The 25,433-nt window shown below is 38.8% G+C and overlaps 1 protein-coding gene across 1 annotated transcript; it reads right to left on the reverse strand.

Moving 5' to 3' along the window:
• Positions 1-17,237: 17,237 nt before the first annotated feature.
• On the reverse strand, positions 17,238-24,770 carry LOC128367578 (sterile alpha motif domain-containing protein 9-like). Its single transcript, XM_053328177.1, has 4 exons — positions 24,699-24,770; positions 22,441-22,504; positions 22,289-22,347; positions 17,238-22,029 (listed from the first exon to the last, which is right to left on the reverse strand). Exons 3-4 carry the CDS (start codon positions 22,310-22,312, stop codon positions 17,524-17,526), a joined length of 4,530 nt encoding a protein of 1,509 aa, XP_053184152.1. The 5' UTR covers positions 22,313-22,347; positions 22,441-22,504; positions 24,699-24,770; the 3' UTR covers positions 17,238-17,523.
• Between the last annotated feature and the right edge of the window lie 663 nt (positions 24,771-25,433).

A 25,433-nucleotide genomic window follows, 5' to 3' on the forward strand; every position in this document is an offset into this window, starting at 1 on the left:
AGCTGGGTACTGGTTAGAAGTGGAGCCTGCTGATTGCTTTTGCCACTGGAATTCCTCATTCTCTTAGAGAGAGGATGGGAGAAAAATAGCCCCAGGGTAAGTAGTCTCACCAGAGAGGAGAACAAGAGGTTAGTGAGGCAGAAATAGATGATTAGACAAAGCACACAGATGAGGAGAGATGGTGTTCTCTGAAGCTTCATACTACAAACAGGCCAGGCAATGTAGTGCATCCATATGTGAATGAAAGTGAAAGAATCAACCTGTTCCCTTGACAGTGCTTAACAAAGAAATAGGCCATTAAGTAAAGACAGAGGAGGAATGTAGTTGTTTTAGACACCTGTTCTTAAAGATGCATTATCTCTATTTTGGCTACGAGGAAGTAAACTTCTGCAACGAGCTAAAAATCATACATTTAACATATTACGGCCTCATAAAGTTTACAAGTTTAAAGTCTAACATTCACTCTCCTTGTCACTTTTAGCTATATTTTCGGGTTCCACCAACTCTGAGAGAAATATCTGACTTGTTAGATGCCAAATGCTGCACTTATGTTCACCAGCTAGTTGCTAATTGGGTCTGTCTTCCTATCTAAAATATTAAATAAGTGTATTTATTGGCTTCCATATTTCCCCAATAAATATGTTTTATAATATGAAATAAATAAACATACACAGCTTTGAAGAAATATTCAGTTTTGTGACTTTTATACAAGTAAATTATATTGAAACCCTTCAGTCAAAAATGTGTTTTTCTTACTGTTCCTTAATGTCTGAGTAGAATAATGTATGTGCACGGTTCTCATCTCATCTGCTGAGGAAAATTTCTCCATGCTAAACTAAACTGCATTTCAAGGGTCATTACATCGGCTTCCTCCTATGGAAATTTTGTGGTCAAGTTATTTTTAAATGAAGGAACAGCAATGATTTTGTGGTGAAGCCACTAACCTGCAGAGCATGAGTGGAGCAAGGCTGGAGAGACGGTTGTGTTAGCATTGTTCACATATAGTTATAATAACTCCATTGACTTGTATGGAGACGGAAGTCCTTTTGACACCAAAACGGTCGCCCCCTGGTGGCCTTTTGATAGAATGCAGTTCTAAGTTACTTCCGTGTTGGCCTCATTTCAGAGGGCCAGAACTCCCCGCCTGGTCCTTACATTGTCAAAACAGGCTTATTACTTTCTAACCCTAACCCTAACCCAACCTCAGTGACTTTATAAAAGGAAGACATGATATGCAAATGAGCGATAGAAAACACATCTTTTTCTTTTTTCTTTTGGTGTGTGCACTCCATGTTGCCCCTGGTAAGAAGCCGCCCTGGGCGACTGCTCATATCAAAATTCGCTACTGGAAGGAAAGTCCCAACAATGTGCAGACAGTGCAGGAATATGACAGCAGCAGGAAGACTCCTACCATGTGAACACACGCTGAGCACTGTGCACAGTTTACAGAGGTTCATTATAACAGCAATCTGTGACAGTGAGTGAATCAGTGAGGAGATATTAATACGATTTTAAAAAATGAACGCGTTATGCTCGGCTCTTAATCTCATCGTGATTAACACATTAACACTGACAGCCCTAATATTTATATATTCTGTCTGATATTTGTCTTGCAGCAGAGCCAGAGGAAAACTATCCTATTTTGTGTGGCGAGAACTTTTTTAGTTTTTTGTCGAGTTATCATGAGAGGTATTCTGTGTGTCATTGACGGCAAGAATTCATTTTTACTTTTTACTTTTCTACTTAACTACATTTCAGAGCCTGTGCTTTTCTACTCTTTACTTCAGTAAAGGAGTTGAATTAGTACTTCTACTTTTTCCAGAGTCTCTGTACTTCTACTTAAGTACAGAATGTGAGGACTTTTGCCACCTCTGGTCAATATTTGATAAACTTCTTATCTTCTGTCCTCAAAAATAGACCTTTTACAAAATACTGTGCAAATGTAACATTATGCTGGCAATGGTGTTATCTTCTTTTATGGGTGTGGGTGGCTCACAGATTACAATTACTGACTTATTTCAGTCGTGTTAACTGGACAGGTAACCTTTGCTTGGGTCATTGGTCTATTTGTCAATGTTAACTTAACAGATATGCAATTGTCAGCTGTCATATTCAGTGTCAGGATGTGGAGCTGGCCTTCATAGAGCAAGGTTAGTACTGTTATTGCAGCAGTTCATCATGTATTTACATCATCCTGTGAGGAGCATAGATCTTTCTTATCCAATGTTTTCAAGAAAAATATGTGCAGTATCTCTAGTGTATATCAAAAATGTTCCCTAATAAACACAAATTATCAAAAATATAAAAAAAGTCTCATGAAAAGGTTTTGGTTCACAAGGCTAAAGAGAGATCCAGTGGGTCAATTTAACACTAATAATGGTCATTTTTTATTAAGAACAAAAATAAGGACTTGAACAAACAATCCAGTGGTCAAATGAGGCAGGGCAAAAATTTACTTTGGGCTTTGTCTGAAAACATACTTTAGATGTTGTATTGGCAACATATTAGCAGATAGTTCATAATGTGGCTACTTTGGTTAAAAGTAAACTGATTATAGAAAAAATAAATTCTACTAATGCACAAACAATCACAAAGTGGGGGAGTAGATAAAAGATGTTTACATATCTGACAAAATTGTGGATGTGACAATGTCAATGTTTAAGCTACAAACTGCTGTAGAAATGTGCCACTAGCTAGTATCGGTTGGTACAAGCAACCAACTGTGACCATAAAGTTGCCTTGTCACTTCTACCTGAGTTTGGTCTATACAACACATCTGTCCAACTATCTTAACCGAATATATTTACAATGTCTGTTGAACTAAAAAGCTGTTTTTAATGGATTTGAATGTAACTGCAGGAAAAGCAAAAGAAGAGTTAATACCAACATTAATAAAGGTTATTATTCAGTTTTTATTCAGCTTAGGTGAGATATTTCCTGGTTCATGATATCATTATCGTGCTGTTCCTGCTCTGACAAGTCATTTCTCAGTCAGTCTGCAACAAAATGAAGGTCTATCTAATTTCATTCCCCATTTTTTTCAGTGGAACATCGTAGTGTTTAAACAGAACTTCCCAATAATCAGAGGTACAGCATATAAGAGAAAGCCTAAAAGGAGGCAGAGTGAGACTAGTAGTCAACTGCTGTTTCAAGTACGCCCTCCCTATCCTATATTTTAAATTACTGCCAGAGCTTTACGAGGCTTTACAACCATGCAAATGAATATTAGAGAGAGGTGGAGAGGAGAGAAAGGGAAGCATTCAGTCTGTATCTGTGGTATCTTCTTCCTCTAAGCTCAGCTGTCCCCAACTTGGCCAACACTCTCACTGCAGGGCTTAAAGCGCTGCTGCAAAAAAAGCATAAGGCATGTTGAGGAAGTCAGCTGTTGCTCGGTGACATTCGCACCCTGCACCATCACCGCTACCAGACAAAACAACATGCATCAGAAGGGCAGAGGGTCAAATGGATGAAAGATTGCTATCCTCAGCTGACCCTCAATGGAACAAATGCAACATGGAAAGCTTAAAAATAGCCTCTCATGTGATTATTAATGAGTAACAGTGATTGTACTTTGTTACATGTCCAGCTTTAGTGGTACAATATCATGATATATTACCTGCAAACGTATTACCTTTCTTATTCATTTTCTCCCTTCAGCTATGTTAGCTGTAGACTGAAATCTTTGAATAATTAATGGATGTAATTGCCATGAAGTTTTCTACAAACTGAGGAGGATGGATCCTTCTGACTCTGGTGATTGCCCAGCTCTTCCTCTTTTCACCTTAAGGTTTAAAACAGGAGTTACTCAGCAGTTCACCAGTTTCCAATGATACGTGATTAAGCTTTGATCAAATATTCTTCTTTTTGTGAGAATATGATTAATCAGAAGTTTTACTAGCATCTACAACTTGTCAAATATATACATATATGGGTCAGTGACAAATAAAAGTTGGCAAGATGAGCAATTCAAAACAAAAATGTCTTAAAAGCAGCACCAGGTTTGTTAAAATGTACATTTTGTCCAAAAGTAAGACTGAATGCTGAAAATGAAACCACAAAAAAATGATAAATATTAAATATTTTATCCACCTACAGTGTATTTAAGTGGACTTATACTAATAATGACTTTATTTAAAACATGTAAATGGTTCCTGATCTCCATGATTCTCCAGATTAAAATTAATATTTAGAACAATTGTATTCCATTACCTTTATTTAATATAAAAAAGTTATAATGTAAGATCATACCAAACTAGTTGATATGGTGTTTTATTGAGAATTTACTGTGTTTAAGCAAGTTGAATTATTTGGTACAAAGTTTTTATGGTTACACCACTTAGACATTTTTGCCATAATCCTCTAATATATTCTCTCAAAGTGGATTAAAAGCAGAAATTTGATGCTGGGTCCACAAAAAGTTATTCATACTTGTATTTTCACATTTTAACCCCTTTAAATTTGACTAAACCACATGGTCACAAAAAGGCGTCATTGACCCGTGATGACCCCTGTGTCATCCTCATTTGCTGTGTGAATCACCTGCTTGTTCTGGTTTTTGCAGGTGATCATCAGTGTATGACTGTGTGTGGGTGAATGTTGGCATGTAGCTTAAGGCACTTTGAGTGGTTGGAAGACCAGAAAGGTGCTTTATAAATGGAGTCCATTTACCATTTAGGTTGTTCCAAGCATCTTGGAGAAGTTGCAACAGTTCTTCTGTGGATTTCGGTATCTCAGCTCTGCAGCTTCTGTCCCTTCACGCTGACCCCATGATGTTGAGATAAGGACTCTGTGGGGGGTAAAACCATCTGTTGCAGGACTCCTTGTTCTTCTTGTTGTTGAAGATAGTTCTTTATGACTCTGGCTTCATGTTTGTGGTTGTTGTCATGCTGGAGAATTAATTTTGGACTGATCAGACACACCTAGCTAATAAGAATCGAGACATCTAAAGTGGACCCTGTTGTGTATATAGTTTAGATAATGTAATTTGTTGAAATAATGGATTTAGCCAACCATCGAACAGTCTGTGACCATCTGCATTAATTATACTGCACTGTTGCAATTCAATTTTTGTTTATCTGTAACATAAATATGATCAAATTTAGGTTTATAGTATGTATTCAAAATGCATTTGAGGGAGTTTGACGAAGTATCGGAGTGTGTCACATTTTGCTCTTTGACCTTTGAGGGCAGGTCATCATAATAAAGCAATTCATGGCTTCGGTCGGGGGTTAGCAGGGAAGGCTTGGATGGCTGGGGTTGCATTTGCCTTTCTCCCGAGGCTTAGCTCACTTTCTCATCAAAGGCTTCCTGCGTTGAGCTCTGTGCCTACTGAGATCAGAGGGACGTGACCCGTGTCTGAGTCAGGGTTACCTACTGCTCCAACAGAGCTTTGGCCTATCCTGCTGCTGCTGCTGCTGCTCGCCCAGGGGCAGAACGTGCCCCGCTAAACTCTGGAAGTGCAAGAATTATGATCAACTTGCCCAGAGCCTAGGGGATGTCTGTGATGAAGGCCAGCATTGTGGCATTCCTCAGGGGTGCTAGAGTCCGAGGTCAGTCCATAACCCAGATCATGACCCCTCTCTAGGTCTAGGTTATCCTCTATTGCCAGCCAGATTGGAGGTCGGATGCTCTGAGGGCTTCGTCATGAGTAGGCCGTTGAGGAATGCTGCCATTTGATTGAAGTCAGGGTGATCTTCTGATTAAAGGCTTATGTGAGAAACCGACAGAGAGAGAGAGTGAGTGAGTGTTGGGAGTGGATGACCTCGTCTTAGCTCTTGGTCAGCAACATTTAGCGCTCCTCTTTAATGCTTTTTAGCCATTTCCTGTTGTAACTGGCACAAAAAAATGTACACCCACTCATCTCTCCCTCACCCGCTGCACTCACACTCCCTTTGAAATGAAAGCTGAGCCTCACAAGTCATTCTGTTTGTTAAAGTATAATTGTACATGTGTGCCATAAGGAATAATGTAGGATTACAAAAAAAAAAAATCTTTAAAATTCCTGTATGGATTAAAAAAAGTTAAAGATAGATCTGTTATTGCAGCAAAGAAATATGCACTGGGTAAAGACCGCAGGGAGCATGGGCAGTTACGTTTTTCTAATGTTCCTTTGGTTTGGCTCGCTCACGTTTTCTCTGGGCCACATTTGCTCCTTTTTTTTCTTCTTCTTCTTCTTCTGGAGCAAACATAACTAATACACCAAAGGAGGTTTCCCACCCTAAACCTGAACCCTTGACCTTGTTTAATGGTTGGAAGACCTCAGTTGCTGCTGATGTTTCTACATAAAAGCGGCTGTGGATGGACTAGTATTTTCACATCCCCAACACTGTAATTATGCACTGGAAATGCCAACTAGAACTATAGTTTGAATAGCTGAGCACGGCTGAGAGACAGTGGAATTACTGGGCTTTTAAAAAAAAAAAACACTCTTCAGTAGAATTTACCCTAAAACCTTGCAAACACATATTTTAACATGTTTGTTTTCCTTAATCACATAGGCCTGGAATCCTTTAAAACAGCTCAGCAGCGAGATAATGTTCATAACATCATAAATCAATGGAACAAAGAGGATGTTGGTGCCATGAGGCATTTTAAAGAAACAAACCAAGGCACAAGAGTCTCTCCGGTCAGCTACCTTTTCTTAACTGTTGTAAGGGTCCTCAACTGTTCCTTCAGTTTAACATTAGGCCTGATCATCTCACAAGTATCATATATTCACCTTTCTTTTCCCCCTCAGGGCTGAAGGCAGGAAAGGGGGTCTGATGCAGCAGAAAATTAGCCCAGACAAAACATAGATTGTTTCCTTCCATACAATGCACAATGGACCACTTGCCAAATAAAGTTCCTCTTTTCAGCACACACAGCAGGTCTGTGTAGCATGGTAAACCACTGTGGCACTGTTAAATGGAACAAATGTTGCGTATATCCTGGACATTACGCCAGCATGTGGGATGTTGTCTATTTTGAGGAGCTACTGCTTCCCTCCTTGATCCTCTGTCATCTTCCTGTGTCATCGTAAACTGCCTGAGGCTGGATTGTGGTTAAACTACAACTAAAAATGCATAGAAAGTTGCTCATCGCTGCCTATTCAAAGGATTTTAACTACTGCCTGATAAGATTGTTCAGGCTGATCTACTCTGCCAAATGCCAAATTGCCAAATGCCTCTTCAACTTTTTATTTCACATTAACAGATTAAAAAACAGGTGCTTTAATATTCAGTTGACAGATATACGAGACAAGACGGATTCACAATTGTTCTCAAATCTGTCTTAAAACATTAGTCAGTAGCCCAAATGAACATTAAACATGTTTTCCTTTCTGCAATCATTCCTCCTGTTCATACTGACCATTAGAAGATCCTTTCATAATGTACTTACAATGTAAGTGACGGAGGACTAAATCCACAGTCCTCCTGTGTAAAAATGTATTTAAAAGTTGATCTGAAGCTAATATGAAGCTTCAGTCGTCCAAATGAATCAAATCAAGTAGAAATGTTTCAATGTTAAAGTGTTTTTAGTGCCAAATTCCTTCTTTTTGTTACTATACATCTTCTAGGAAAACACAGTCCGAGGAAACACTACATTACATAACTAACTAATTAAATAAATAAATAAAGGGTATCTTTTAATAATCAGTATGAACAGGAGGAATGATTACAGCACGGAAAACCTCTTTCACTGTTCATATAGACACCTGACTTCTGTTTTAAGACAGACTTGAAAAATTGTGAAGCAGTCCTTTAATCACCAAATGTGACCACTAAATCAGTGTCCTTCATCCAGTCAATGCATAGTGTCATTCGGCAATAGTCCAAATATTTATTATAATTAAGAAATCTAATGATAAGACCAAAACCTATGACCTAAAACTCAGCCATGAACTGTTTCTGCTGACAAGTATCATGTGTGTATCCAAAGCCTAATATATTTTATTCGTCTGTACCTTAGACCTTTAACACATCAATGAGCCACACCATTAACTCACAAACTATAGTTTAGAATAGAATAAAATAGTTTATTGTCATTTTAAAGGTGTACCGCTAAATTTCTGGTGCACAGCCTGAGTGGAGCTCAAATAGAAAGACACAAAAGAAAAAACAAACACACAAGTCAAACATACATACACAGTATTTAGTACCTACATATACAGCCAGAAGCTGCTTGTATTACACTTGTTTTAAAGGTAGGTGTATTGCACATAGTGGAAATAAATATATATATTTTAATTCCGAGATTGTCTATGATGTCTTAGTTGCAGTGTTCTTTAGTGCAGTGCTTAGTATAGTAATGGCTTTTGACTTATTGTGACTCAATCCCACATATATCGTCCTGCTGATGGAAACACTCACTAGAGCAGAGTGTATTATTCCACTGCTGAAAATAGTCCCCCATCAGAGTAACATTTAAATGCTACACCTAATTTTTTTGTGACCCCCCAGTAAGACAATTGTGTTAACATAATGTATTTGATCTATATCGACAGTTTGACAGATCAATCCCTTTGTGTCCTGTTGCAGTGGAGCACTCACAGTTTTGAAAGGCTTCTCCCTCCGCACTGCAAATGAAAATATTCCTTTTAATGAAAATTTGACTTTCTGTCAAAGCGACGGCTTAGCATCAGTGTCACTGGGATTCGCTCTTACAGCATTGTAAATGTCCATCGTCTCATGCGCCTTGAACATGTCTCTATTGATAACCGCTTTAACAGTGTGAGCAAGACCACATGCGGAGTAAGTGTTCTTAAGCCTGCACCATTTTACAGATCTGTATGCATGAAGTCCTTAAATGCACACATTGTAAATTATCAGATTATGAACAAATGCATCTGTAAATCAGCAATGGGTTACTAAGAATGCATGATGATTGCTGGTCCTCTTAATAATATCTCTCTCCCTCTTCAGTGTCCAGTGTTTAAATCATGTGCAGACTAGAACAAAATCCTGTTGAAACTTTTCAAATAAATACTCAATTAAAGGCAACAACTCTGTGTTTTGGACTTTTTGTGTGTTTTGGGATTTCTGGACTTTTTGGTTTGATTTGTCGCAGATGGGAGAGGTAGAAGTGTTGTGTATTTTGGTTATTTTTCATGTGTGTTCTGCCATGAGTTTTATGTGCGTCAGTTTATTGGGAAGAGGATTGTTTATCAGGGTTTTCAGTTTTCAGTTTTTCCCCTGCACTCTTTTGCACATCTACACACCTGCCCTGCATCTAGCCAGTCAGTCAGCTCCAGTCACCTGTTCCCCATTCCCTCATTAGTTCAGTTTGTATTTTAGTTTTCAGTCCAGCCTTTGTTCTGTCTGTTTGTTCAGTTTGATCTCCTCGTGCTGTTGTTCTGTTCTGCTGTGACCTGCCAGCTTTGTTTTGCATGCGAGAGCCTCCTATTAAAGAAGTTTCTTCAGCTTCACATTTGGATCCACCTGCTCCAATACTCCACATGACGACAACATATGTAGTATAGGTCAAACACACAGTTATATTCATAATAATTAGATTTTAAGCATCTTTCCACATAAACCAAGGACACTTCACGAACTACATTGATGAAAAACTTTGATTAAAAAGATGGTTTTAAATCTTAAGATAGAAAACAGACATGTACTCATTGTTTCCAGCTATAGAGAATCAAAAGATGCACCAGGACAAGAAGCAGTACACTCCAAACTGTGTTGGAGAGAAACAGTGGAGCACGACTATCAGATAAACAGATGGAGAATAATACAGTGGAGACATTAAAAGAGGCTGCAGATAAGCTAGGTCGTTGCAAACCATGTGTCTGACTTTGTTGTCAGATTAAATTACATGAAGCCACTAAACGTTGGATGCTTACAATGCAAAATAATTCATTTCAGCTTGTTTGTGTAAGACGTGGCATGGAGATATTCTCATCATGGGGCCAATGCATTTAAAAATTGTCTGAACTACAATACTGAGCAGAACTCCAACAATCTGATGCTATAATTGGGTTTTTAAAAATAATTACTTGGTATTAGGTGCCTTTCAGTGTTGTGCCTATTGTTCCACCACCTGTACGGCTACAGACGTCACGTGAAGCTATCAGGCGCGGAGTTCCGGTCCTCTGAAATGAGGCCAAAGCAGAAGTAACTTAGAGCTGCATTCTATGAAAAGGCCACCAGGGGGCGACTGTTTTGGTGTCAAAAGGACTTCCGTCTCTATACAAGTCAATGGAGAATTCACCAACTTCTCACTTGATTTCTAACCTCAGTAAACGTTTTCAAAATGTGTTTATGGTCTCAATCGCTAGTTTAAAGCCTTCTTCAATGCAGTATGATGTTCATTTGGGACATTTTGGCCTCCCTGATTTTATATGTGACGATAAAGCAGGGTATGCATTAGGGCATGGCTACGTCCTGATTGACAGGTTGATTGCACAATGTCCTCGAGATCCAGCCCTCGCAACCTAGTGCAACCTCCCCGCCCCGCCTCATGCCCATATAAGTAGAATCCGTGTTTTTATTTTTCCCAGCATGCACCTGAAATTTTCAAGATGGCGCTGCCTATATTCGAAACTACTGGCTTCCGATCAGCAGTCAACAAACCAATGGGTGACGTCACGGATGTTACGTCCATTTCTTTTATACAGTCTATGGTAGCTATACTGTAATACTATGTTCCTAATTTTGTACTTATTTCGAAACAGCGCTGTTTTTACTGTCTCACCCTAACTCTACTTTTGACATATTTGCACTACAAAAAATTCAGTCATTAAATCCAATAAGAAAACCAAACATGGGCCCAACTCCTCTAAAGATGACTTTTATTTTGTTCTTAGTTGCATCTTCTGGCAAATGACTGAAGGAAAAACCACTCTGTACTTGGCTTTTAGTGTAACTCAGGTACAGTGCTAAAGTCCTCACTGATATCTCAGCTTTTAGCACTCTGAAGTGTCAAAACGTCCCATTTTAGGTGACAAGGCATTATCACACATCTAATCTCAGGCTACATGGGTGGGGGTGACTAAGAGCATCATTTTGACTGACAACAGGATACTACTGCTAAACGCTCGGATATCCAACATGCCCCCATAAAGCTGCACGGCTTCTCTGCAGCCTCGTGTGAAGCCAACCATCACCGACTGATCTAACGTCTATCACTGACGCAACATTTGGTGGTCTAATATTAGTAAATGCTTCATGACCATGCAGCTTTTTAACGTCTCGGTGTATATCCATGACGCTGGCCATCGTATTGTGTGAAAATGTTGATGATGGAAGAGAGGAAAGTTGATTCCCAGTTCCTGATACAGTAGGCCTCTCCTGACTCTCTGGACTCATGATGTGGACTGCACAAACTCATATCGATCTGCTGCTGTCCAACACACTTTGCATGATAAACAAATATTTTGTGTTTATATTAAAGAGGCTTATGAACATGTAAGCTGTGTTAAATCATAATTGCTCAAAGACACAGAGGCTGTATGTAATTTATTATTACATAAATCAGTGTGGCAGTGTAGTATTCCTTTCTCATACAAAGTTATTAAAGAGTGGAACAAGCTCGGGACAGATTTGAAAACCTGCACATATTTCAAAATGGTCTCCAAATAACTATTGGATGGATTGCCATGAAAGATTGTACAGACTTTGATGTCATGAAATAAATGAATTGGTAAAACTTTTAAATGTTTGCTTAATCTTGTGGAAAAAAGACATTCACAATCACTAGTTTATTGTCCAGGAGAACATTTTATAGAATATGAAGAATACAACATATTTCAATCCTTTTTTTGCTTTTTTTTAATTTTTTTTTTTTAATGAACACGGGTTAAACTTTTTTTTTAAAAGGAGCATTGTATTTCCTTTTCCGTGGGTCACACTGTGTATATGTTACATCTGTCAAATGTAAAAATGGGTGAAATTTGACCCTCAACAACATATAAGGGTTAACTTTTGATCTAGCGCCATCATCAGGTCAAAACTTTAATTAGTCAAGTATTTTGAATCGTGTCCAAATGCAAAACTAACTGTGGTGGAAGAAGTATTCAGATATGTGGCCTCATCCTGTTTCAAAGCCACAGAGCAGCCTTATGAGTGGATGACAGATCTTGGTCGAGGTCTTGGTCTGACCTTTTCTGCTAAGTCCACTGTTTGAACAAAGTCTCAAAGGAGGGAAAGCTTTCTGGTCCTGAGCCAGTTATCCAAGGGAAAAAATGGCTGACAGGGGGCTTAATGAGGATGACAGTCCTTTTTTAGTGCTTACAGTAAGAATGTCATGAGTGTTATACACACAAAAACACACAATTACTTTGTTTGAATTTCCAGAAAATGTGTAATTTTAGGAGCAATTCAGCTGATTATGTTCAGTTTAGTGCCCTGCAGGGACATAAACCTAAACAAAACACTTTGATTTCACATTCTTTTTAGTCTTAACAAAAAGGCGAAAGAGAAAAAATCTAACCAACAATCATTATAATAAACGAATTTCAAGGTAAATCAGATTAGACTTGTTTATTAATCCATGCTGCCACCAGGGCATTAAAGCCACAGACTGACAGTCTTGATGGAGACGTCATGTGAGCTGGCAGCGTTACAGAGCCCCTGAGTGCAAAAGCTGTTCCCTGTGTTCAGAGTGAAAAACCTGCTTTGTGCTGAATCAAAAAGCCCTCGCTGGTTTTCCTATTCTCCTCTGGCTGCTGCGTCTCTGTGACAGCGATTCCAGGAGCCACCACGAGCTTCCCAACCCCAAAAACCCCCCACTTCCCCTCTCTCTCTCTGTATCTCTCTCTCGCTCTCTCTCCCTCTCATTTCTGTCCATTAGCAATCCAGAGGGGGAGGTTTTTTACTGAAAACAAGCAACAACAAACAAAAGACCAAGGTGGGGCGAGGAGTGCGGAAGGGGGTGCAGAGGGAGAACTTCTGTGTGAAATAATTGCGAGGAACAATTTCAAACAGATGTCGGTTTGGACTTGGCCCTGGGCTCGTGTCCCCGTTAAATATAGTGATTTGATTGGAAAACAAGCAGTGTGAGATGGGCTGGCAGCCAGCCGGACCATTCAGGGGCTCTCTAATGACCCCCAAGGGTCGAGGGGTCGTCGGAGTAAAAGCAGATCAGAGAGGATGTGGGGCCAGCAGCCAGGACAAGGCCCATAAATCTAACCCATTCTCAGAGGAAGCTATCTTTTTTCACTTCTCCATCAGAATTAAAATACAATCACAATCGTCACATTGTGCTCGCTGGCAGTGTGCAAAGGTTATAATTCAGAGCCAGCAGACAGAGAGGGAGGTTGGGTTGGGTGATAGTGGAGTTTTGGGAGGAGGGGTCAACAAGGTTGTGTATTTTAGGCTTGATGAGAACTACTGCTCAGAGTTGTGGGAAACTATTGTGCAGATCCATTTATTAAAGCTTTGATTACTTAAAAGCAAGTGAAACAGTACACTCTGTGGCACTCTGCTGTCTGTTCTTTTCATGTAAACCAATGAGTCAGAAATGTTTCCAATCCTCTAAATCCATATCACAATTACAGAAATATATCATAAGAACGGTGCATTCCACAAAGCGAAAAACATTTGTGAAGGCGAAATCTCCGATGGCATAGCTGACCGTGAGTTTTTCTTCCAATTTTCAGCTGGCTCAGCTTTTCACAGATGTGTTAATGTAGAGTGGACAGCTGCACTTTATGGCAGGATGGCGCAAGATGATCAGGATCATTTTCATCCCCACTGACCATTGAAGGAACACACGTGCTTTTTAGTCCCTCAAAAATGAAAATTTCATTGTGCTGCCAAAGAAGAAAAAGAAGAAGAAGAAGGGAGAGTGAGAAGAGAATATTTCATTTCTTTCCCGCAACAAAGGGTTTAGTCAGATTTGGCTGTGAGATGAGCTCAGTGCTACACAGCTCGGGAACGCTCTCTACAGGGGAGGAAGAAATATGTCAAAATCTCTCTTTCACACACACACACACACACACACACACACACACACACACACAGAGGCCTCACTTAAAGGAATTTTGGGCCCCATGAAAAGAGATCACATTGGGCCCCACCACCGCACACAGGTCACGCCAACCATGCACAATCTCTGTAACCACACCTCTACCTGTGAAGGCTTGCAGCTCTCTTGTAGTCTAATACTAACTGTATAATATTTACTGACACTGATACTGTGATAATATAATACTGCATGCCACATTCTGCATACAAATAAAGCCTTAGTTAAATGCATTAGTTTAAATATTCTATTAATGTCTACTAATGACAATATGCTAATAGAAAAATTAACTAATATTCTTATATTTTTTGGCCACTTTTAAGCAGATAGGACTCAAATAAATATATGAATGGTGCATTTTTCAGCTGTGGATTAATACACATTTGGTGCTAGTGACTAGAGAGTATTTTGGGTAGCGAGACAGTGTTTGTGGGATTGTCTCAAAATAAACTACAGTGCTCATGGTAATGAAGGAACATTTAGTGCAACGGTGTGGCTCATGTGTGTGTTTCAATAATTTTTGGACAAAAAATGAGCTCACAGAGGAAGATCATACAGAGGAAGAAGCCAAATCAGGCTTTGATTACTTCTCTTATAAGGATCAATTATTTGTTGGGTTTGGTTTTATTCATTATGAGAGCAATTTCAGTTAAATTTCCTCTTCTGCATTATATTGCAAATGAAAGACACTATGATGTCAAGTAATTTTACTGTACATTCCTGACAAATTGGATTTTATATTCCCAACCCCCCCCCCCCAAAAAAAAAAAACAAACAAACAATTACATGTCTAATGAAAATGGCACTTATGAGGATGCAGCTCTATTTTCTCACTTGGCCCTTTTTGCATTTCAGGTGGTCAACCTTCATTTGTCTTTGGAGTACTGGAGTGGACATGAATTTCCGTCTACTCATCTTATTCATACAGCTCCCTTACACTGCGATATGCACCAGAAAAGACACACTGGTCAACAGAATTGACCTTTTGACCCTTTTGACTTTTTAAATCACTTGGGCAACATATTAACATTGACTTAAATTGTTTTTTTTCTCTTAAAGATGAAAATATAAAATTTGAACAAACTCTGAAGTATCGACTCAAATCTCGGCACACAATCACTTTCAGATGTTTGTCTCTTGTTGAGCCATCTGCTGCTTTGACATCAGTGTGACACGTATCCTGAGGTTGGGAACCTGCACTCAGAAAGGCCACAAAGCACGATGCATATTCAGTAACAGGTTCCACACCTCGCTTATCATCATGACCCACCTCTGCAGCACCCCACACGGGAGCTTGTGTGTATGTGCAAGCCTATGGACAGTAGAAATGGTACAATGAAACCTCAGATGACACCACAAGTCAGACTGTGGTAGTTCTTCTGTGTGGCGACCAAGTAACTGTCTGTCATCTATCACAGAGATGCACCTTTTATCTCCACCCTAAAGTTCACTGACAACCATTCATCTGTTGGTATTATGCACCTTTTAAATGAGGAGATCCTATAGTCTGTATATACACATTTTGGCCATTTGCTATATTTAAATATGTTTGATTAAAAGCACGTTTTCCCCATTTTATTAACATTTGTTTCATCTGATTAGTGTCAAATAGCATAAAATCAAAAGCAAAAAAGTGGACTCATATTCGTGTTATCATGGATCTTGGACAGTGTGCAAACTAAAAACAGTGTCTCTTAATATATAATATGAGCCATCATAGTCTCTGTTCAACACATAACCCATTGACATTTCTGAGCTTGTGGCGCCCCCTTGTGTGTGATACAAGTAGAACATCCTCAGCTGGACAATGTGACTTAACTAAGTGTTATATTGTACAGTACATACTGAAAAAATGTACTCAATTAAATTTGTGTGATATTCTTTTTGTAGCTGTATTGGTAACAGCTTAGTATAATACATAATACATTGATTTTTAGGATACTAATGTGTTGCACTAAATACTAATTCCTATTTTCGTAAATGTTTCGTCATAGTTATTAATTTTTTGTTTAGACATACTGGAAACTTCTTTGGTATAATTGAAGCTGATTTATTTACTTTAATCTTTTGCTTTGTTCTTTCATCATTAACAGTCTTACCATCCCTTAAACTGCTTGTAATTCTCGTGCTCTTGCAGTCACCTGTGTACATAAATTCACAAGAATGATTGACCTTTGAACTTCTAAAGACTTGCTCAAACAAATGTATTCTGAGCTACAAGAACTTGTGTGCATGGTGCAATAAATTCATAACAAATTTTCTATGGTAACGTTACAGTACATCTTTATTAGGAAGAAAAGGTATTGTAAAAGAAAAAAATCAATGATCATGCTTGTTTTTCATGGAATGCTGTTTTAAACACAATTGCTTGAGTAATGTAACATAATGACACATAATAGCAATGACAAATGTAAAGGATACTGTATTTCAAACATATCAATTTAGGAATAAACATTCAAAAAAATCTCATTTCAATATTCAGTGCTTGAAAATATATATTAAAAAAAACATTGAATGTAAGTAAGACATTGTAGTAGTTGCATCAATAAAATAAAATGCAGGTGCAAAAGTAAAAACATACATAAAACATTGCAAATTCTTACAAAGGTGTTAAAATGCTGTTTTTTGTCCAAAAAGTAAATGTGTCAATTAATGAAGATTGTTACATTTCATGGAACAATATTAGACTACTTACTCTGACACTTAATTACCATACTGTTAATGCAGCACATGACAAAAACTTGTAATGTAAAAACAATCCTATCAGTTTATGAATAAACATGAAAAACAATCTTATTTCGATATTCAGTGCTTGAAAATATGTATTTAAAAAAAACATTGAATGTAAGTAAGACATTGTAGTAGTTGCATCAATAAAATAAAATGCAGGTGCAAAAGTAAAAACATACATATAACATTGCAAATTCTTACAAAGGTGTTAAAATGCTGTTTTTTGTCCAAAAAGTAAATGTGTCAATTAATGAAGATTGTTACATTTCATGGAACAATATGATTAGACTACTTACTCTGACACTTAATTACCATACTGTTAATGCAGAACATGACAAAAACTTGTAATTGAACACTGGTTCCAATGTAAAAACAATCCTATCAGTTTATGAATAAACATGAAAAAGAAAATCTTATTTCGATATTCAGTGCTTGAAAATATAAGAGAAATTGAATATAAGACATTGTTCAACTAAGCAAAGTAGTTACATCACTAATGTAACATGCAGGTTGAAAGGCAAAAATTAATGAAGATTTACTACATTTCATGAAACAACATGATTAGACTGCTTACTGACATCATTATTAGTAGTTAAACACCTGTTCAAATGTCAGGTGATTTCATATCAAAGCATTTCATGTTTGGCTTCAATAATTACAATGACTCAAGTTTTAATCCAACAAATTTTGAACAGTTTTGTTTTAAAGGTTATACTTGCCAAAAAGTGGCATCAATGTAATGTACACAGCCAGAGATACACGCAAAAAATGTAACATACTATCACCATTTATTACAAGTATAACTGTTACTTTTGAGTAACTTGTATACAAGGCTGCTTTCAAGGTTTAGTTAATGTCAAGTGCAACAGGGCCTCTTATTGAGAAGCCAATGAAGAACGACACTTTGGACCTCTCAGTAGTCCCACTAAGCTGTGATCGAAACATTGGAGTGACTTCAAGCTTCAGACCTGATAGACAAGTATCTGCCATAATGAACTTCCCCTTCACCTCGCCAGTAACTCTGCAAAGGAGCTGCTGCACCTTCTTGTCTTTCCATAGACTGCCATTTTCCCACATGGAGGCAAACTGTCCCTCCTCAAGCATGCTGCATCTTTTGAGTTCCCTAAGGTGTACCAGTCTTCCATAGCCCGGTTTCTTCCCAAGGAAGAAATGGACAATGGGCCTCTTACCATTGTACACTTCCTTCATGGTGGCATGGTAAGATGTCTTCATCTGTGAGATGTAATTCCCCAAACTTCTACATTCTGGACCGTTCTCCTGTGGCCACAACAGCACAACTGCAATGAACATCGCTGGCAAATTTTCACTTAATGGAATTTGCTCTTGCATGACTTGGTAAAGTAGACCAATTAATCTCTGGTATGGCAGAATGCATTGTGATTCCAGTTTGATACGACTCAACACAACATTCACGTAGATGTAGTTGATCCTCTCCTTCACAGTATGGCCAGATGGACGAATAAAATCATACAGTTTAATAATCTTCTCCAAGATTTCAGCTGAGGTGTCATTTGAGAGACAATTCAGAATCCCAGAATAAGTATCAGCTTTTTTCCTCTCCAGGAATTGCCTTGCTTCGTGTACTTGCAGCATGTTCCACATGGTTTTATTCTTCAGCAGAGATGTTGAATCTGTCTTGCAGAAAAGATTTGCATACTGTTTAAAACATCTGAAAAGCTCATTTTGGACTACTTGCTCCCGACTGTCTTTCATTCCGGATCCAGAACCCAAGTTCACATGGAACTTCTCAAGGAAGTCGAAATTCATCTTCATCCTGAATTTGAGGCTGTACAGTAAATCATCAAAGTGTCTGAGAATGATGTAGTAAGTTCTGTGTTTATGTTGCCTTTGATCACATCTCTCTGCATCCTGAAGTTTGATATTGCCAGACAGAACCTCACTCAGAATGTCATGGCGGACATTTTCTGAGGAAAATACAGGTGTCTTTTGCAGTAGGTCAATGACAACTACTCCGACCTGAATCTCTCCCAGGCACCCTGCTGTGTTAAAAGGGCAGTTGTCTCTCTTGGTTTGGAGTCGCAGACTTGACTCTTTCTTTGCAAGATTCTGTGTTTCCCTGAATGCATCTATTGCTGACTGAGCCACTTTGAGAAACTCGCTCAACTTTTCATGAGGCATAGGCTCTTCCTTGCAGTTTGCAATGGCATTCTTCAGTTCATGCTTGATAACTTGTGCTGATGTGTCTGCCATGTATGAGCTGTCTTTGGAAAGATCTCTTGCACTGCGAGCCCAAACTTTGGCCTCTGTGAAGTTCTTCTTTTTTAGGTAATAGTACCTGGCAACTAACTGAGAGATTACAGCATCTTTGTCAAATCTTTTTGATGCACTCAATAGAATCATCTCTTCTTGTCCTGGTGTTTCATTTGCAATCTCTTGAATTAGTGGTGAGAACTTAGAATCCTCCACTGAATAAATTCTCTTCACCATAATGTGGTGAACATCTTGCAGGAGTTTGTGTTTGCCTTGAGTGCTTTCATAAAGCTTGTCTGTTGTCAGCAGAAGGTCAGTAATGTCAGCTTTGCTTACATTGTGTGTTGTTGTAAGTTCCTGCAAACACTGCCTTGCAATACTTGAATGGATCATCTTCACAGCCTTGTGTACAACCTTACTCTCAACTGAACTGCTGGAAATTAAAGTGGAAAATTTCCCAAATCCTTCTTCAACTTTGACGGTTCCACAAACTGGTTTGGGTTGTAGACCAAGGAATTCCTCACACAGAGACACTGAGAGAGAGGACCATTTGCAGTAGACATTCAACAGAACTAAAACAGCCAGGAGTTGTGCATGTTTCTGATTTATATTGAAGCTCTTCAGGGTATTGTGGACCACACCCTGAATATACTCTGGCTTGAAGTTTTTCTTCATGATCATGAAACCATAAAACGTGTCAGCATTCTTGTGTGTTTTCTCTATTTCTACGAGTTTTTGAACAAACTGTTTCTGCTCCCCTTCAGAGAGATCATTTCCAATGAACACAGTGTCAGTTGATTCAGTCACTTCGGAGGACTCTGCTCTCATACAGTTAAGGAGAATGACCTGAGCAGACTTGCACTGAATATCCTTCTTCACACATTCTTTTTCAATGAGTAGCTCCAAGTCATTCACTTTGTCCATGTCTTCAAAGTCATCTATCATCAGCAAAACTGGAACCCGTGGTAATTGCTCCCCATGGTCATGCGTTAAAAGTTTTACCACATGGTCAGCAATTTCAACAAAGTCTGCATTGCTGTCTCTAAGGATGGCACAACGGAATCTGTCCCGGAGAGCCCATAATGTATGCATGGCCAAAGTTGTTCCACCACATCCAGGAACATGCATGAGGTTGAACAACACACAGGCTTTTCTCAGGGAGCACAAATCTGGTATCACTGTGTTCATTATGAAGTCAAACTTGTCTCGTTTAATGAACGGTGTGGATCCAGGCTGCTCTGAGAAATAGAAATTCCACCAAGACACTTTTCCTCCTTTGTAGAAGTTCTCCTCAATGGGAATTTTGTCCTCACTTCCTCCTTCACATTGGTTCATGCACAAGATCTCTAAGGTATTTAGGCTACGCTCCACTTTCTTCTCAAGAAGCACTTTGCTTCTTCCATCACCAGGTAGGAAACGCTGGGATCTACGGTTTTCAGACCAAAGACTGAGGATAGTGCCATTGACTTCTGCAAAGTTCAGCTCATATATGCATCTATCAGAGATGTCATTTCCACAACGAGCCTTAATTAGGTCTTTCCAGGATGTAAATGCTTTTTCATTGTCACAGATACAAAAGATTTGCTCTGTGCCTCTGAGCTCCTGCCAGAATGTGCTGAAAGTCTCGACAAGAGGATCCATCTGCTCACTTACTGTTGAGAAGAGTAAGAAAATTACAAGGAATCTCTTGTTTGGAAGCACATCTTTCCGGCACAAGAATGAAATCACATCTCGGACAGAGGCTCCCTTGTCCATCAACCACTGGTCTATATCTGAGGGTACCTCATCCTTGATACCACCGTTGCACAACACCCAGCTGGTGTTTCGAGTTAATTTCAATTTGTCTGCAATGTCCTCAATGCCTTCTGTGATTTTATACTGTGATGGTAAATGAACACTGACTGTACTCTTCTGTTCAAAGTACCTCTGCAATCCACATTCAGCTGATTCTGGATCAAAGTCCAAAACAGCTGTTGGGTCGAGTTCTACAAGAAATCCCAGTGATTCCAACTGGATTGAATGTGACTTGTTAGTCACTATTACGTAACGCTCAAAATGTGACTTGTCTAATGAGAGGGATCCACCAGTTATCATTTGACTTAGTCTGGAGCCTTGATTGCTGTTTCTGATAACACTGAGGTGTTTCTCTTCAGCTTGTTTTCGGAGTTGTGATCGTTTTGCCACACTGTCAACAAACCGGTTGTACTCCTCCATGGGTTTGGCAGATGTGGTTGGTGCGAGCAGATTCCTGCTGCTACCACCATCTCGGATAAAGAATTGCCTTGAGGGTTTTGTTTCAGTTTTGTCTGCTTCTTTACCTTTTTCTTTTTTCTTGGCTTTTTTTGTGTCCATGTTGAAAGTGTGATAGATGTTTTCTCCACAGATCACAGAATCAGGAACTATGTCCACTTCTATTACACATTTGTCAGAGGATGTCATATTCTTATTGAGGACACCAACAAATCGAGGAGGTTTGATGCACATTTGAGCAGCCTGTTTGTGTTTAAACTCAAAATAACCATCAATGGCAGATTTTAGCTCATTTAGATAAGCCTCTTTGTCCTCAACAACAACTCCTAGCACTTGACCATGGGTAAATTGTGGCTTGTCCCCTACACCAAAATGTATGGTGCCATTGGTGCGGCTATTCATGCAGGCAGCTGCGAAGCGAATGACTTCATCAGTGAACTTGCTCATTTTTGTTTCATCTGTTGTATTGGTGAAACCTTTGTATTCATGGCAGGGTTCGACAAAGTCTGAGGCACCTGATTCTGTAATATCAAGAACGCTGCTCTCCATGTATCTATAGGTATCATGATACCTATAAAATGGATAGGGCTTGCAGGGTCTCCCAGGCTGGTTCCTAAAACTTGCTGGTTCCTCTTTCTTTAACTTCACTACCTCATCTCTGGCATGAATGATAAGTTTTGCTGGTCCAAAAGTCACACCCATTGCAATTAAGTCCCCTGCATCTAAAAGCAAAAGACTAGGTCCATTAATGTCCTGCTGAAACAGTATTTGTGCAACAGCATCATCCACACTCTTCAACTCCAGAGCCCATTGCCTCACTTGGTGTTTACTCCAATCCTTGATGTCAGAAGACAGGTCCTCCTCCTGACTCTAAAATAAAAAGTGCTGTGTTATTTTTCCACATTTTCAAGTCAAATTACTGCACTTAGGTATGTTGATGCACAACTACTTGACGTGGTTTGGTACATAGAACGTAAACCATTACAAAGTTGAACTGGTTTGATAACTAATGTGTTTTGATTTGATTTAAAAAAAAATGTTTTTTTTGTCAAAGCTGCCAATTTAATGGATTACAGAATTTATAGAAGCATCTTCTATTAAAATGTGGATTATTTCAACTGTTATTTACCTTTTTTTCACCTTCATCTGCCATAACAGTGTTGGTTCCTTCTTCACAATCGTAGATCACTAATGATACAAGCATAAGATAGGAGCAATTAGCAACAGATGACTAGACACTGTACTGATTGTAACACAGAAGGAAACAGATTTCAGCATTACCTTAATTTTTCCTCATTATCCATCACAAGATCCTGGCTCACTGTTCACAAAAGTGGCTTAAGACCTAAAGTAAGAAAGAAAGTAGATAAGTAGATAAGTATTCAGGTGTGGGCCTTACCTAGTATTTGGTTAGTTACACACACACACACACACACACACACACACACACACACACACACACACACACATATGTATATATATGTGTGTTTGTGTATAAATAAATAAATAACATAATAATAATAATAACTAAATAAAAATACAACAGCTAAATAAACAAAGGTGCTGTGCAGTATCAGTCATTATTTCAATCAACTGAACTCCAATCAGAGACGCTTTTTTCTTGCTTATCCAAATATATCATCTTTATCAATATTTCACCATTCATGTATAACATTAGTAGCTAGTTACAAACAGTAACTCTGCTGCCAAGTGAAGAAAATTAAGAGTGGCAGTGGCGTTGAACTGTATTCTGCTACATTCAGTGAGTATGATTAGCTCTTATCACAGACAGTAAAAGATGGGGATATTGTTTGTTTACTTTCCACCTTTGCATCACGTGAGCTTGGTCACAATTTAGCATGACATCAATACTGAACAGACTCAGTCCACCACCGCACCGTCTGCTGAGCTACAGAAAACTGCTCTGATGCTAACCTCTCAGTATGCTACATTACTGACTATACTGATAAACTGTAGCTGCTAACATAGCAAACACATGAGAAGCATCAGTGACATGTTGTCAGGGATTGACTTCATGTTATAACAGTTATATTGAAGAGGGAAAATTATGTGGTCATAGTTTATTAACTTCTCAGTATGTCCTCCTACCATCAGCTCTGACGCTGTCCTGCTGATCGTACTGTAAACAATAGTCAGAGCGCACTCTGCTGGACAAACTATATAATGACACCATGTCTGAATCACCTCAAGCATCGTTTTCTGCATTATATGTTATGTAAAAAAGTTTTTATATTGGCAGTAGCCGCTGTTTTGCAAAATTGTGGTATTATTGCGACAGCCTTCAATCAGAGAATATTTTTTGGAGGAATTGTGTCTTTCTTCAGTCTTAAAAAAAATTACATAGTAATTACAAAAAGTAAAATTACAAAGTAATGAGCTCTTTTTAAATTGTCTATATCTGTAGAGGACTATACCTGAGGGAATACAAGCTATGTTTCCTTTTGTAAAAAGAAAGGTGAAGATTAGTAATCTGTCACAATGACATATTGATTTGTAATAGTGGCCACTATAGAAACAAACTGCAAAGTCAGCCAATTGCCACAGATGTACACCGTGGCAAACATTTTGAAGTTTGACTCCCCACTAACACAAACAATGCCTTCACTGTGCCAGTCCCTGCCCCTGAGTGGCATGCAGGCTTGCTGGCAGGTAGAGCTTCCTGGAACACCTGAACCAAACAAAACCATCAATATTATTAATTACAACTGTGCTCTGCTTGTGACAGTCCAAAGGAGTGGCATATTGTCTCATAATGAGTATATGTGTAATGGATGGATGCATTTTATTTATTCTTAACTATTTATTTATTTTTGATATAGCCTACGAGTCCGGTCTTGAGCGCACCTGAATTTCGTTGTATGTTCTGTACAATGACAATGAAGAAATTGCTATCTTTAATACGATAGTAAATAGTCAACATTTGTATTAAACTTGATGAAGCAGATGTACTTTACATGATGCTGTATCACAGTTATCTTGGATTTATATCAGGTGACAGTTTCATGAACCATCATTGTATAATTTATGAGGAAGTGAAGTGGACGTCATTTACCATACTAAGAGAACAACACTATCTCCTTTTTAATATATAAATCCATAGTAAATAAGCTACCATTTTATTTACCATTACTTTTAAGACTTAAAGGTTGGTATGAGACAGACTGATAATAGGCTGCTGCTCGTCCTGATGACGACTGAGAGGGGGTGGGAGGGAGGAAGAGGAAGAAGCTGTAACTGTGAAATATCTGCGCAATGGAAACTAGTCGGTCTACAGCAAAGACTGTCTGAAAATAACGCTGTCAGAATGATGATCAACTATGAAGCAATTCAATGGCATAGTGGCAAAAAATGAGTAAATCTCAATCGATTATAAATCACAACCAAAAACGCCCGTACATGATCGCAGGTATACATCAGCCGATCTGGACTGCACCATGAAAGACACTGCATTAGTTTTAATTGTACAATTTTTAGACTCAGGCTCTAATAAAAACTACAGGCATGTCGCATACACTTACTGTAATGTTGCTGCTTCCTCGTCATTTGAGGTCTTGAAACACGTTTGATGTGACAGACTCTTCGAGAAAAAATCGATAAGAGATGTTTTACTTGCTTGTTTGCAGAGAGGAGAGACGATCAGAGCCAAATGAGGTCAAACACTCCTTTATATCCCCTGCAGGGCGGCTGTTTCAGGCGAAATGAAACTCAAGGAAGACAGTGTATGTGTTTGTGTGAGAGAGGGAGAGAGGGAGAGAGAGAGTTTCCTTTTACCGTAATTCCTGGGAAATCGAGACAAAATCTGTTCCCTTATGTTTGGTTTATTTCAAAATTGAGCCATACTTGGGCATAGAGCTTTAGCATTCACAGTTATCCTAAGCAATAGAGGTAGGAAGGACCACACCTGAATGAAGTGATGCTTGCAAATACGTTTTTTCTATTGTTTGTTTGTTTGTTTGTATATATGCTCAGTCCAGCTGATTAAGAGCTGTCAATCTGCAATAGGGGGGGGGGGGGGGGGGTGTTATCATGAAACCAAAATATATAAAATATACATTTCTCTCATTTTTTCCTTCTCCAATGGCAGAACAGATATGGTTGCTGTTGCAGACAATAAAAACCCAATCAAGTTAACTGTACATCCAACAGGTCCTTGACCATGCTGTGAACTGCAGCTTGATGTAGTTAAAGTATTACAGTAAAAGTAGCCTACATACCAGTGGATCCCAACCTAGGGGTTAGGCCCCTCTAAAGGG

Source organism: Scomber japonicus, chromosome 11, assembly GCF_027409825.1.
Source record: "Scomber japonicus isolate fScoJap1 chromosome 11, fScoJap1.pri, whole genome shotgun sequence".
Lineage (NCBI taxonomy): Eukaryota > Metazoa > Chordata > Actinopteri > Scombriformes > Scombridae > Scomber > Scomber japonicus.